Source organism: Halichoerus grypus, chromosome 12, assembly GCF_964656455.1.
Source record: "Halichoerus grypus chromosome 12, mHalGry1.hap1.1, whole genome shotgun sequence".
Classification (NCBI taxonomy): domain Eukaryota; kingdom Metazoa; phylum Chordata; class Mammalia; order Carnivora; family Phocidae; genus Halichoerus; species Halichoerus grypus.
The window spans coordinates 54479546-54495270 of NC_135723.1; the positions used below are offsets into that span (position 1 = coordinate 54479546).

The following is a 15725-nucleotide window of genomic DNA, read 5'->3' on the forward strand; positions in this document are numbered from 1 at the left end:
GATAAATATTCCATTCATGGGCATGTCTGAACAAACCTCTACCCCCACTACCACCCTCATCCCCCACCCAGCACACATTTTAGCCCTAGAGAGCCCCAAATTTGCTTTGAACCACACCTATTCCTTAGTGTGCACCAGGAAGCCAACGGCAGCTTTGATGGGCAACGAGGAAAAGTAGAGAAGGGAAGATAGTAGGTATTCTCTTCGAACATCTTCAAAACAGCCACCCTCTATTGACCACCTACTGTGTGCTGTACCAGGAGCTTTACCCACATGATCTGTGCTCCTCATATTCTTTCTAGGAGGGATACTCTCTAAGTGGGATGATGACATCAAGCCTGAGCTAAGTAGGGTGAAAAACTACAGAGTTGTTGCAAGTTAATATCAGAAGGGGGCTAGGTCCCAAGGTGGGCTGATGCCCAACTCCGGATTTCACCGCACTCTACTCTTCTAAGGCTGTGAATCCAAATGGTCCATACCAGACGTGGAGGTAATGGATGTGCAGGAAAGCCACAGAGTCCTGGTTTTGGATGGGGAGAAGTGCCACAGATACAGGAACTTAGTCTTTTTATTTTTGAATTGCCAAAAATGCCCCTATAAAGTCATTTTCCATCTATACACCAGCATGCTGGAGTTCCTTTATTCCTACTCAAATTTCATTTTTATTTTCTAGCAAACACTTGGTAAATAGCAAATATCTATAAGGGATCAGCCAATTTCCTTTTCTAAACGTAGAACTGACAATCACATGGAAGGATTAAGTTAGTCCACAAACTCCTAATGATTTTAAGATCTATTTTATTTTATTGAGAGAGAGAGAGAAAGCACATGTACAAGTACAAGCATGGCGGGGGGGGGGGGTTGTGGCAGGGAGAGGGATGGGGATGGGCAGGGGGAGGGGCAGAGGGCGAGAGAGAATCTTAAGCAGGCCAGAGATGGGCTCCTTCCCACAACCTTGAGATAACGACCTGAGTTAGAATCAAGAGTCAGGTGCTTAACTGACAAAGCCACCCAGGCACACCCCTCTTTTAAGATCTTTTAATGACCATTTACACATATTTATATTTTTTAAAGTTGAAGTGTAAAGGTAGAAACTGAAACAATCTTTTAAAATGGTCAAACCATAAAACTGTTCCTTTCCTTCTAAACTTCTCCATATTAAACATCACAGATACTGAGAATTGTTAGTCACATTTTATTTTGTCCTCTCTTTCCTAAAAGAAAAAAAAAAACTGACTTCCACATCAAAGTCTTGTCTGTTCCTCACCTCAGTGATCACATATACCTATTACTCCGACATCTCAGTAATCAAGCCATTAAACATGTATTACCTGTCACTGGTTAAGGTATTTTTGTCTTTTTGGCTAAAGGCATTAATACAAACTCCTTTGTCTCAAATGATTCTAATAAGTCAGTTTTGTTTTGTTTCAAAATAAATGTACTACTTACACACCTAAGAACATCCTTAGGCCTTTCTCCTAGCATTGAAACCACATGATTTATGGTGATTTGACCCACACAGTAGGTATGTAACAGGTACATAAGAGTTCTGAAATATCACCAAGAATATAATTATATACTATAAGTTATTTTTATGAGAACAAATTGAATGTGTGCTATTGTTAAGCTTAGGTGAAGTCATAATATAGGAAATATTTTTTAGCATATGTTTCATATGTTTTGTGAAAAATATATTTTTTAAAGATTTTATTTATTTATTTGAGAGGGGGAGAGAGACCGTGATCGAGAGCACAAGAAAAGGGGAAGGCAGAAGCAGACTCTCTGCTGAGCAGGGAGCCCCAGACATGACGCTCAATCCCAGGACCCTGGGAGCATGACCTGAGCCGGAGGCAGATGCTTAACCTACTGAGCCACCCAGGCACCCCCGCTCTGCACATATATTAAAACCAAACAGTATATTTCCCAGCTTCACTTGCAGCTAGATGTGGCTATGACTAAGTTTTGGTCCATGGGATAAAAGCAGAAGCCGTGTGTGATGTACGGGTGTGTTCTTGACTTGCTCCATCCTGCTACCTGGACTGTGATGCTAGCTAGTATCCATCTTGATTTATGAGATGGAGGTCAGACTCCAGGGACACTGGAGCAAAGAGCTGGAAGGAATCTCAGTCCTGGCTGATTCCAGAGTGGCCTGACCAGCTCTACACTGCATTTCTCTATTTTTATTTTCACATGAGAGAGAAGTATATACCTTGTTTAAGTTACCATCCGTTTTTCTGTTACGCGCAGCCATGCCTAATAACAAATAATATATACACACAGAAAATTCTTAGGAGCTCAAACACACAATGAGTAATGTGGTCTGCTTCTCAAGCTTCTCTATTATCAAAAGCAGGCAAAGTACATTTACCAAGAGATAAGTATTGTGAATTTATCCTGATCTCACTACTGTGGATTTCCAGAATATGCTGATGAAGACACATTTGCCTTGCATATTTTTTTCCCAAAGAACAAACACCCTCCCTAGGAGACTGTAAAATAGAGTAAATTGTCATAATAATTCTGAGACGTGTGCTTGCATTATGCCAATCAGCACTGGCAGAACTTGAGCTAACTAAAATATTTTTACAAAAGTCAGCACAGTGGTAAATAAAAATGGCTTGCAATGCCTTTAAATTCAGATCAAACTGAAACAAGACAACAAGAGTTTACATTTTATATGTCCAACTCTAGGGAATAAGGTCCAAAATTGAAAATATATTCACCGCGTTCTTTTTTCTTAACAAAACACATGACACTATTTATGGTATCTTTAAGCCTGCTACACCAAAACAAGATTTGTGATATCAAGCAAGGAAGAAAATTTAGGGGAAAAAACCTAACTCGCTTCAAGTACTATACAAATCTCTCTTCATAACAAGTATATTTAAGGCACATTGAAGGGATGTAATTATTGAAGTAGTACACCAGATGCTTTAATATTAGAACTATCTATCTGGAGTCCTGATATATATCACTCATTCACCAAAAACTATGCTCACTTAAGGCTGAGAATTTAAGTAGAAATACCCAGCCAGGTATGCAAAAGGCAATTCTAACTTGTACTTTTCATCTTCACACTAAGTGATGCTCATTTACAGGATTAAAGGATTTAAAAGATTCACAAAGTATCTTGTATGCAGAAAACAGACAAGAACAGGAAGTCTGAAGCAGAAGAGGATACAGAATTGCTCTAAAAATAATTTCCTAGCACTATTCAGATTACAATAAGATATTTTGGGGATTACAAGATATTTTAGTTTTCCACAGTTTCTGTTCACTCATATTTAACAATTCCGTCTAATTTCATATTTATTGAAAGATATGGGGAAGGCCTGCCAGCCAAGCAGAGCCTTACGTATAAGGCAAAAAGCTGCAAACAGAATGAAAAGAATGGTTTCAATTGTAGAGCAAGAAAGCCCCAAGGGCAGAAAATGAGGATAATGGGAAATGGGAGGGGAGGGTTATAATGAGAAAGACTGCAAAGAGAAATGAGAGAAAGCTCAATTATAGGTATGTTAAAGGCAAAAATTCTCCTGCTCAAAGAACGTTCCTTTCAGACATGTGCTTGTCAATTACAGCAATTCTGTGGCACTGCACCCTTTCAGTGAAGCAAGACTTTGATTGAAACATGCTGCGAGAGATTAACATGCAGTGATTCTAATCAACAAATTGCCATTCACTAACATTTCTTCCTCACATTTAGGAGACTACCTGAAGTACACACTCTCACACAGAAAAATGACTTAATTTTTTTTTTTTTTTTTGATAGGATGCTAGTTTTGCTTGAGGAAGGTGGTACAGCATTTTAAAATACAGACAAGGACATCTGATGATCTCACTTTAAATCTTCCAACTGTCTGGGGCGATGACACACAAGATCTCGGAGAGAAAGAAAGAAGAGAAAGAGAAGAGTTTTTTCATCCTTCAACATTGTCTCCAGGAACTTTAGCAGCTGATGTTCCAGTAAAACTGTGGTCTTGCTAAAATTACTAGATTGTCAACTCTATTGACACAGTATCTTGTCTTCATGAATTTCAGAATCTGTTGCTCCTTCCAATTTGCTCCTCCAAAAAAGCCTGACTGATATCACACATTTAAACAAGTTTCTGGAAATACAGCTGGACACGACAAAGTCATGTTTGCACTAAAGTACAACATTAAACATGCCCAAAGACCCAAAACTCACTAGGAAATATGGTAATTTTAGAAACTCTGAGATTTGAGAACAGCATTTCTTTTTAAAGGAACAGAAATCCATTTTCCTTTTATTTTTTAAAGATTTTATTTATTTGAGATAGAGAGAGAGAGGGAGGGAGGAAGGTAGAGTGCAGAGGGAGAGGGAGAAGAAGACTCCCTGCTGAGCAGGGAGCCCTACATGAGACTCAATCCCAGGACCCCGAGATCTTGACCTGAGCTGAAGGCAGATGCTTAACTGATTGAGCTACCCAGGTGCCCCCATTTTCTTTTTAAAAGAACAACAACAAAAAAGAAACAATTTACAAGAACAAAAAAATCAGTACCAAACTGAGAAGGTGTACTACAGAGATTCTTTTTTTTTTTTTTAAGATTTTTATTTATTTGGGAAAGAGAGAGAGTGTACACTCATGCATGCAAGCTGGAAGGAGAGGGAGAGAGAATCTGAAGCAGACTCTGAGCTGAGCGCAGAGTCCAAAGTGGAGCTCCATATCACGACCATGACATCGTGACCTGAGTTGAAAGCAAGAGCCAGCTGCTTAACTGATTGTACCACCCAGGAGCCCCTGTACTATAGAGATTCTTAACAGGTATACATTAGGGAGACAATATGAAAACTGAACAAAGCTGTTACCTTTCTCAAATTTATTTTATGAGAGAAGATTCAAGTTGCACCGAGGATCTGTGTTTCGTAAGCAACCTCCATCCTATGCCAAAGAGACTAGAAAGATGTAAGCCAGTATTCTATTCCCACAATAATAAAGCTGAAGACTCTCAGGGCCTCATGATTCTACATGAACTTTGTGTCTTATCAGATAGGGCCTCTATAGTTTATATTTAAAAACAGATTGTACTTTTTATATATTCAGATTCTTTGAAAATTGACAATTCACGTACATACTTATGGCAACTTTCCATGTACCAGAGTATTTTATTATTTGTAATAAATTATTCTCCAGCCATTCTAGGAAATTAGAAATTCACTGAACTATAAAGAAATACCTGTTTCCTGTGTCAAACTGGGCATCTGAGGTGAAGGGAAAGCAAATAAAATGTAAATAAGGGAAATAAAGCAAATAACATGTGCAGAGGTGAATGAAGGAGAAAGTCCATTCATTTCTACGTCTTCCATATTGTCTGCAGTTTTCATGGAAAAACCCTCATGGTTCATGGGTTGAGGACATCAGCACCAGAACTGACTTTATAGAGACAACAGTCACATGTCAATTTCATTTCGAATACAGTGTGAAGGAAACCCTCAAAGACCCTCTATCTCACCTCCAGGCTCTAGGACAAGGCCTTCACTCACCCCATCAGAAAGTGGTTGATGTTTTTCTTAAAAGTACTCAAAGAACAAAGTCTAGAAATTTGTCAAGATGTCCAAGTTTTTCAATATTCTTACAGTCAAGAGGTTTAAGATTTCATTTCTCAGGTAATTCTTGCTCCTCATGCATCTTATTTTCCCTTTTTTTAAATCTTCAGGTCCTCTTGAAATTAATGTTCTATAGCCCTATAATATTTTAGTTTGTTTCTGGTGTGCTCTGGACTTACAGTTGAACGTCAAGTATTAGAAGAGGTCTTGTGGATTCAACACGAAAATGATGCAATTAAAAGAAATGCATTCCAACGATCTGTTCTCATTCTAAACAGGGATGGTATGCCTGGAAAGTATGCTGTCCTCCTACTTACACCCTCATCCATTACACACCTTTCTTTGCCCATTGGTTATGTGGTAATGAAAACTTCCACATTTCCATTATTAATCAGTGTATGTTAATGACCTTATGCTTCAGCTCGGTCTCACTTCATTTCACCTTGCTTCATTACCAACAAGAGTATTAATTAACCCACAACCTACTGGCAGCGTAAAAGCATCAATTCCCTTGTTATCATACATAGTATCACATGTTTAAAGGTGATGCGAATAGATTAGTCCAGATGATGAACACCTCAAATGAAATCCACAGTCAAAATCTGATTTTTAACCCCATCTCCTGTGAGCAGTCTGACCTCCATCAGCTGGTACTAGGACCTCTTCCCCCACACCCCTTCTTTTGTAACCTCCAGGAAACAGGGACGCAGGCAGCTCACCCAGTGGCCATCCAGCTCACAGCCGGAAACCAAGAAGCAGGCCTTTGTGCTGGAGATTAGAGCACTCTTAAGCAGCTACTGAAGCACCTGATTTGGGGTTTACAGCTGGAGTTGAATGGTAGGTTTTTACTTCAATGAGGCCTTTTATCCCTGACTCTAGTCACTAGATAAAAAAAAAATGATCCCTGGGGAAAAGCTAGGGATACACCTGAGTTCATTTCCAGTTTCAAATGATCATTCTATCTCTGAAGCAGTTTAGATAACTTCTACCTTAGCCTCTACGTCCATTAGATTGGGGACAATTATCCTGTTCTAAAATCCACTGGATGGAGAGGAAGTTTGGATAAATGGAGGGGTATCTTGAGTAATCTTCCAATCCCAGCTCTCAAATCTGGAAGGGTCCTCAAACAACATGTGGCCTAAGTCCTCTGCTTTCATAAATGAGGCAACTGAGAAGAGAACTTCTACACAATTCTAATACCTCACCATTTGTCAATATTAATTTTTAAAGTCTCCCAATTCTTCAATTACAGCCGGCTAATACATTACATTCTCCGTAATAGTAATAGGGAGGGAAGCTAAGGGCATTGCCAAAAAACCAAATCAAACCAAAGCAAACCAAATCCGCAGTACAAAGATTAAACAGCAGAGCAGTAACTATATTCTCACGTGAACACTTCTACTTCTAGCTCCCTCTCGACAGCACTTTGGGGATTTTCACTGTCACTATGGATAGCTATTTCAAGCCTTTTCTTTATCTGGAAAAGTAAGCCTTCACCGAACAGCAGTGCTGTGCATCTGGAGTTGGTGCTAATGAATTTAGTCGCTGTTGACTTTTTTACTAAAGCATGTCTGCAAACAAAATTAACCTATTATTTAAAAGTGGCAGTTTCGGAAAGCTGAAAAAGACCTCAAATGGCAACCTAGTCTAGTTATTTGTCTATGAAAAAGTTATTTTCACAGGTCAAGATGGTAAAAGCCTGATATCAAACATTTCCATGGATGTGGATTCTATGGCTTATAGTCCTAGCTAGTAGCATCCAGGGATACCTATACCTACTTCAAATTTCCTTCCTTCCTTCCTTCCTTCCTTCCTTCCTTCCTTCCTTCCTTCCTTCCTCCCTCCCTTCCTTCCTTCCTCCCTCCCTCCCTTCCCTTTTTCTTCAATTAAGTCTATTTCCTTTGATTCTGAACTTTGTTGCTATAACCAATAGTTTCATGTTAATTCTTGAAAATACCTTTTTTATTTTTTTTAAAGTAGGCTCCACGCCCAGCATGGAGCCCAAGGTGGAGCTTGAATTCACAACCTTGAGATCAAGAGTCAGGCGCTTAACCAACTGAGCCACCTAGGTGTGCCTTGAAAATACTTTAAATACATTAAAATACCCTCTAGCTTATTTTTAAAAAAGATTTTATTTATTTATTTGGAGAGGGAGAGAGAGAGAGCACAAGCAGTGGGAGCAGCAGGCAGAAGAAGCAGGCTCCCCACTGAGCAGGGAGCCCAATGTGGGACTTGACCCTGGGACCCTGGGATCATGACCTGAGCTGAAGGCAGAGGCTTAACTGACTGAGCCACCCAGGCGTCCCTCCTCTAGCTTAATTTTAAAGACATGTGGATATAGTTATAAAATAGTGCCTATAATGATTAGCATCTAATATCTACCATTTCCCTACTTCTTTTTTTGTCTGAATCCCTCTACTGGAATATATGCCCCATGAAGGTAAAGAGTTTGTTTTGTTTACAACTATATCTTCACATCTAGACAGGGGAGTGTTAAAGATATTTGTGGAATGAAGGAATTAAGTTTTTCTAAGGTATTCATTCATGGGCATACAGAAATTGAGTAATTAAAAATGAACAGTTATATTTTATCACAGAAGCAACGTATAAAGTTAAAAGTAAAGAAATTACAGGGAGATGGCTAGGATAAGAGATAGGATGTAGTATCTTTCACCACTGGGGGAAAACTGCCACTTTTCCTTGGCAACAGACTCTTTCTGAATATCCCAAGATGGCTTGGTAATACAATTTTGCAAATGGATTTTACTAGTAGGTGATAAATCAAAGCCATTCTTTGGAAATGTTATAGCATAATTTCTCAAAGAGCTTAAGAAGTTTCCCACTGAACAAGGTTACACACAAACACACATAAATCATCACCAGGTATGGCCACTGAGCAGTGGGTTCCAGGCTTCCTCCTCCATCAACATTCTAACTGCCCTATGAGTCTGAAGAAATGCAGCAGTAATATAAGAAATACAAAGGTAGACTGAATAGCCTATGTCCTTGTGCAAAGGCTAAGTGATGGTGATTTCAACATAAAATGACCACAGGTTTCTGCAAACTGTCTACATGAATTCTAGGGTCTCTCCTCCAGATCTAGAATTCCACAGTTCTGTGACATTTGGAAAGAGACTGATGTAGATCCCTTTGAATCAAGGTGTTTTAGTGATGAAAGACATCTCAAAGATTTTTTGTATGACTTGCTTAAGGTCTCAGGCTGGTTTATTAATAGAGCCCAGATCTGGGACCCAAGACCTCAGAATCTCATTTTAGTACCCTTTCTCCTCTGCTATGTGCATTTTCTCCTTTCTTAAAGCACGATTTCTTGCAGAAGTAGGCATCTTGGCTGTGAGACTCAAGGGCCACCCAGGGATTTCTATGGTGTGACAGAACCCTGGCAAAAATCCAAATGGGTTTTGTTCACTATATATCATCACCTCCTCTTTCCAAGAGTTGAGAAATTCAACAGCTGTGTGTCCAGTACCTCTGTCTCCTCTGATTGTTTCCTTTTTTCCAAAATTATTTCAGTGGGTGGACCAGCAGTGCAAGCTTGTAAATTTTGAACTTCTCAGGCTGCAGAGGCAGGGACCAGTGGACATGAGGCTGACCAGTGGACATAAAGCCCTGGAGAGGAGGAGGGGGATGGAGGGGAGGTGGAGAAAAGGGGAAATGATGCCCCTAACTCTCCGAGGCAGGTATATATTTGTAACTATTAGAAACTCGGAATAAATCTTAAAAAGTTGGGAGTGGTGGAAGAGACAAGGTCAATGTTCTGCTCTCACATCTGGCTGCATATGAGCATCAGTTGGGGAGCTCTTAAAGTCCATAAAGCTTAGGTCCCATCTCAGGTCAACTCAATCAGAACCTCTGGGGTGGGACCGAGGTATTGGAATTTTTAAAAAGTGCCCCATGCGCCCCTAATGTGCAGCCATACATAAGATCCACTGGTCTATTTGTTACGTGACATTACAAAAATAAAAACAAAAGATAAATACAAGATAACTTTAGGTGCATCTTAATTGTGCAAAATCATGGAGAGATTTACCACCATCTAAAAATTTTCTGTGTCTAGCCTCAACGATGTTTGGCCCTGCACAAGCTATGCTGCTACATGGTCATCGAGGTCTTTGCCACCTGAAGAGGAAGCCTGGAACAGAAACGCCAAACATCTTTCCAGAAATCCTAAAAGGTAAGGAGATCAAGGAGGAAGATCATCTAAGTTGCCTTCTATCTTTCCAATGACCAGGAAAAAAGCCTTAATTTTTCTTCACAAGAAACACGCATCGAGCACTTAGGACAGGCTTGGTGCTGGCTGGGAAGAAGACACAGAAGTTCATAAAAATCGGTGCCTGTCCTCCTTTCCTCAAGGTTCCGTCAGAGCACTGCTCTAAAAAGGCCACCAGCAAGCTGGCAATGGAGATTAGCCTCTGGACTCTATCGATCGAGTGAGACACCCCTATGATCTAAGACAGGCACTTTCACGGAGGTTTTTGCCTCCTTACAAAGGAAAACGACTCAGTTTCTCAATGATCTGCTCGCCCTACGCAGTGCTGCTGGAAGCCGACCAGTAACACGTGACCAAAGAGGCGCTTCCACCCTGAGTACCCTCCACAGGGTATGCTGAATGACAGCCTCCTGAGTTACCAAACCAGCCACACCTCGAAGAAAGCAGGTCAAGCTTAATAAGCATGAGCTGGTTGGCTTTCCTGTTCCTACTATCCTATTCTCTGCTCGCTTGTTTTTTCTTAAAAACACATAACCTTAAGCACATTTGCTTCAAAAGGATGAATGAAGAATAAGAAAATGGGGAAAAAAAAAAAAAGAGGCCAGCAAATGTGTTTCTCTTGTGTTCTCCCTAAGGTGGACCTGTCATAATGCAGATTCAGGGAGAAAAATCAATAAGAAGGTTTTTCTCTATGTAATCCATCCAATACATAATTTTCCTCCTGCTTTGAACCAGAAGTCATTATTCCCAACAACAGCAGTCCTAAACAAAACATACTCTATCCTTTCCAGGGAGTGGGAAGAGTTAAATAGGAGGATGAACCCCTGCAGACCCCGCAGACCAGGGCTGGCTGGGGGGAGCTTGCTCTTCCTTCCCTCTAGCTCCTCTACTCACAACTCCTTGTTTTTCTTTCTCCTTGCCTGCTTTGTAGTTCTCCTGGGCTGGGAGTGCTCAGCGATGTCTCCCCTATACTGGGAAGATGAAAGAGCTGCTTGATTTTTCTCTACCATTCCAAAGGTATAAGCCAGGATCTGAACCTTGACAGAAAAGGTCATCTTTGAAAGGGGCTTCAATCACTTTCCATGTTCATAAGTAGATATCCAGTGGCCAGACTCAAATAGCTTTTTCATTTGAAACAATGAAGAATCACTCATTCATTCATTCATTCATGCATGCATGCATTCATTCATGCATTCATTCTACAGCTGTTCTGGAAAGACTCCTTGAGCCTGGTCCTACAAGGGAGGAAAAGTACGCATACAGGGGATGATGAAAACACACGGGGCATTCGTTGTGTGAATCTAATCACTTGGGAAAATCATTAGTAGGTTGCTTTTAAGCATCTCTAATATTATTGCTTTTAAAACCCAGTTTGACCTGGTAATAGACTACCATATGAATTGTTGTTTTCTCGATTCAGGTAGCAACAGGATTACATCATGTCAATAGCTCTGGCATTCTCCTTCCTATTGCATTCAATTAAGTCAATGTTTTTTCCACTTGCACGTCCATATCAATTAGTAATCACTTCAACTGCTCCTCTGTGAGTGCAGAAGGTCTCTTCTGTCGGGCCTTGTACTTCCATTTTCACAACTAAGTGACTTTTGTGGGAAAGAGATGGGAAGTGACTCACATCTCTGGCACCATTATTTCCCCCAGCCTCTGGTGGGCACAGGAATGTAACAATCCAGAACAGGCTCATCCTGGTCTAGGGGAGCACTTATGTGCTCCCATGTACCCTTTCCTCCTCACTGCCATCGGGGCCATGTGGACGACCACCAGATGGCTCCAGCCGGCCCCAGATGGCTCTCTCTCTAAAAGGGGTGCTCGAGAACATAAAAACGCTGCTGTATACTTTTATTGCAGCCCCTTCTCATTTTCCTCCATCTGTCTTCCATATGTTTATACGATGCTATTAGGCTCTTGCTCACATAGGCCTTTTATAATGAGGGTTGCCAGCCTGACCAAAATAAAGAACGCGAATTCACCTCTGTTGGTAACAAGGGGCCTCAATTCCTTTAAATATGTGATTCATTTAGTATTCAAGCTAGAACAAACTAATCACCTCTTTTCTTCAAGTTGCCCATGGAATTTATTTTATTTTTACATATATGATACTTCTTTTCATTGTAGCAACAAAAAACCACATGGTGGCTTTTCTGTTGTATTTTCTCCAAGTGCTGGAATGTGACGTTTTGAAGAACCGCATGGGACTTCACTTAGGCCCCCTATTGCATACACATCAATCTCTAAGTTTGACTTTTCATTTTCATAAAGTTCTCTGTTAATCACAGGAAAAGTTGCTACCATGCTTTCTTTCAAGTATCACTACAAAAATCTGAAGTATCATGCGTCCTCTGAAAACTCTGAGGAAATGAGTAGGAACGACGAGAGGCTGACCCCGAGAGGCCTCTTCCTGCTTTGCCGAGGGCAAACCACTGAGCTCTGGTCCTCTTTGCTTTGCTGAGCACGGGGCTAGAGTGACACATCTGATCCCAGGCGTGGTGTAACAGTCACTAGACACCATGCACAACACCGTTTCCAGCAGCAGGCAACTCCGGGCATACTTAGTAATCTGGGAGATTTCTCATTCCCAGTGTTGGACAGTGGGAACGTGTTATGGGCACCTAGGCCATCTTTCTCAAAAAACCACTGACAATTAGAAAGAAAGAAAAAAGAAATCAAGTTAGGCCTAATACTGGCGTTCATAATTTTTACACCCACTCACATGACCTAGACACAGAGTCTGACATTACAGACCAGAACTGTGGTGCTGTTAAGAAGAAGCAAGCATTCAAACCCCTGAAACATCTATCCACATTGAAAGGTCTCCTCTTTGCGGCAGATTATTTGCCTGTAATCTAGTCCAAACCACCTGTGTAGAGCAGTCTGGTAATCAGTACGTGGAAAATTATTCCCGGTTCCATGATGATTATATCTGATGAAGCAGAACATGGAACAGTGCTCAAATGCACAAAATATTAACCAACAGACATACAAAAACAACCCAGCAAATGCCATGAGAATGTTTTTCTTTTAGCCTGTGTATAAATGACAGCTACTGGTTTCCACCACCCCAAACATATGCAAAATAAAGTATCTATTTGATTTTTGATATCAAAGTATAACATTACTGTAGGATACGGGATTGGGTCATTTTCCTTTTCTTTTTTTTAATCCATTTACATATTTCACACAACTTTGTTTCTCTTCACGTCCTTCATAATGCTTTTTAGAATCAGACATCAATTAGGTTCAGACAAAAAACTACTGGGACCCAAGGAAATTTGCTCCCACCTACACAGTCATTTCACAATCTTTCCAACAAGGGGAAAAACCTAAGGTGTTACTCTGCAGGAATTCAACCTACAAACACAGGTGCTCTGATAACAGCAAACAGTGCCTTTTAGTCAGGAGATCAAGTTACAGAATCCAGGCTACAGCCAGAGGCCTATTCATTGCAATAATTGTTCCACGCTGGAACAAATTACGAATTCTGGAGAAGTAAGTACTCGCCCTTTGGTGATAAAGGAAGCATGGTTAGGTTGTTTTGTACATGCAATGGTACTGTTTCCCAAAGTGCAAGGGTGACAAAGCTAAATGGGTATTTTGCTCCCAGATTAGATAGAAAGAACAAGAAGTCTGATCACTAAGACTTCAGTGAGTTACAGTTTCTAGTCTGCAAAGCTATGAGTAGGATATTCTGCACAGCAAGGCTTGCTCTGAGCAGTTTGTAAACCACCTGGAAAAAGGCAGAAGTTGCTGCTAAGCTTCCAGTTGCTGAGTAGTTGCATTAATTGTTGGCATTTCTGCAGGGAGGCTATTCCCCTCAGCTCAGTGCTTCCCACAGGCCAGGTGAATGCTCGTCCCTTGTATTTCTTCCCAATGAACACTGGCTATTAAAATGCTAGCCTCTTGCCAACTGCCTTTAGGTGAGATTTCGTAAAAATTGCCAAAGACACAAGAACATCTGCCTTCCCATCGTTTTCTTTGTACAGCGACTTCCCAGGCAGCTGCTTGGATCTACATGTGTCCATTTACTGGATTGAAACAAAACAGCACGAGGCCAAGGGGGGAGGCGCACAAAGCAGATGCTATTTCTGCCCATGCTGGTTTCGGCTACAGCGGGAGTCTTGCCCCTGCTGACAAGGGCAGGCGCAGCTGTGGGTCTGGAAGCTGGAGACACCCCCCGCCCCCCCCCCCCCGCCCCCGTGCCTTACCTGTTTCTTTGTCCTGGACTTCTTCCAGGTGCAAGTCATTCAAAAGGTGCTCCAAAATCTTCTCGGGGGTCCCGGACACGACCACGTATCTGTCAGAGAGCAGAGAGTCCACCGAGTCATCCTCGGTGGAAGACTGCGAGCGGCTGCTCCATTCATCGTCCTCATCCTCCTCATCAATGTACTTGAAATAAGGCACATCGAAGGTAGGCAAGGGCAGCTCTCGGTCGGAGAGCGTTGCGGACTCCTTCCTCTCTAGCTGAGGGTCAAAGACCCTCAGCCGGGAGCTGCCCATTGTGAACGGCCACTAACAAAGGCATCCCCTAAGAGCTAAAAGATCTTGCCATCTCTGTCCTTTCGCCGGGAACTGAGTCCATCTGGCTGCCAAGAGCTCTGCAGGCAGCTAGGACGCGCGAGAGGCGAGAGGCGGGGAGAAGAGGGGGAGGGAGGGACGGGAGGCAGCGGGAGCGAGTGAGATGGAGCGAGAGAAGGGGAGGCAGGCAGGGCCGAGGAAAGAGGAGCGCGAGCCTCCGTGCGAACTCACCTCCAATCACTGTCGGCGCTGCCGGCCGGGGGGGCCGGCCCACAGCACTGCACCCTCTTCAGCACCAGGACGTTGTGCTCTTGCTCCTTCACCTGAACCGTCCTCACCTCATCATCCTGCTTTCGGCGGGCGGAGGGGAGGGCCGTGATGGATGGGACGAAAAGGGGAGAGAACATTAAACAAACCGGCAAACAAAAACAAAAACAAACAAACCCCGACCCCCAAGCAGGGGCTAAACTGAAGCTGCGTTTTCTCAAGTTGCTTTCCACCAGGATTTCTTTAAAGATCCTGAAAAAAATGAGGAGTCCGGGCAAGAATCTCCCCCTAATGGTCGAGTGTCCCGGCTCAAATTCTACAGACACAGACAAGTATTAGGGAGACATAAGTACTGTAAAGGAAATGGGAGAAAATAAATAAAGTGGGGCTAGGATTCAGAGAGCTCGCTTTTAAAACTACCTGAATGATCTGAAGTAAGAAATCCGAAGTTCAAAGTTTCAAAAGACACAACATACTAATTGCATATGTATTCTCTTTTATCTTGTCAATGCTTAAAACTGGAAAGTCATAAACGACTTAAACACTAAAACAATGAGCAAGCTATATTAAGTAGTTAGGGTAGACACATACTCATTTACCTCACAGCCCTACTTTAAAAGGTGGGCAAAAAATTACCCATTCTATCACTCGGTTCATTTTCTCCCCCCAGACGTAAGATGGCCTTCAAATTTATCCTGTGCTAGTTTTGCTGGAATACAGCAAAAATGGATCTCTAGTTAGAATCTCATCTAGGCTGAAATTCGCATGTCACGGGTGAGTGCACTGACTTTCTTCACCTCAGTCCCTTTTAAAAAGGAGAGAAGGCTGAACAATCATTCATTTCTGCACACACAGCTTCCACAGCCCAGAGCCACCGTGGCCCGCTGACTAGGCTCTGTCGGAGTCCGGCTCAATGCTGACCCAGCAGTGTGGAGGCCGGCCCTGAGTGATGAACACTTCCAGAGTATATATATAGTGTGAAATTATCCCAGTGTGTGACACCCGGGAAGGGTGAGGTAGCCCAGGAAAAAAGAACTGTAAAATCCACGTAAGAAAAGCTAGCTTCTGTATTTCTGAGGATTTGAGCAAAAGATGAAAGCAAGAAAAGTTGATAGTAGGTAGGCTTCACCTGAA

At 41.9% G+C, this 15725-nt stretch overlaps 1 protein-coding gene across 3 annotated transcripts in view; it reads right to left on the reverse strand.

Annotated features, from left to right (window-relative positions):
- RAPGEF5 (Rap guanine nucleotide exchange factor 5) overlaps positions 1-15725 on the reverse strand; it is a 225194-nt gene that overhangs the window by 52474 nt on the left and 156995 nt on the right. For 2 of the 3 annotated variants that reach the window (XM_078059361.1, XM_078059363.1), the window contains 2 exons: positions 14556-14674; positions 14015-14103 (listed from right to left, as the gene is read on the reverse strand). In XM_078059361.1, coding sequence (XP_077915487.1) covers positions 14015-14103; positions 14556-14674 — 208 coding nt within the window. The remainder of the gene's footprint in view (positions 1-14014; positions 14104-14555; positions 14675-15725) is intronic. The other variant, XM_078059362.1, reaches the window with a different exon arrangement.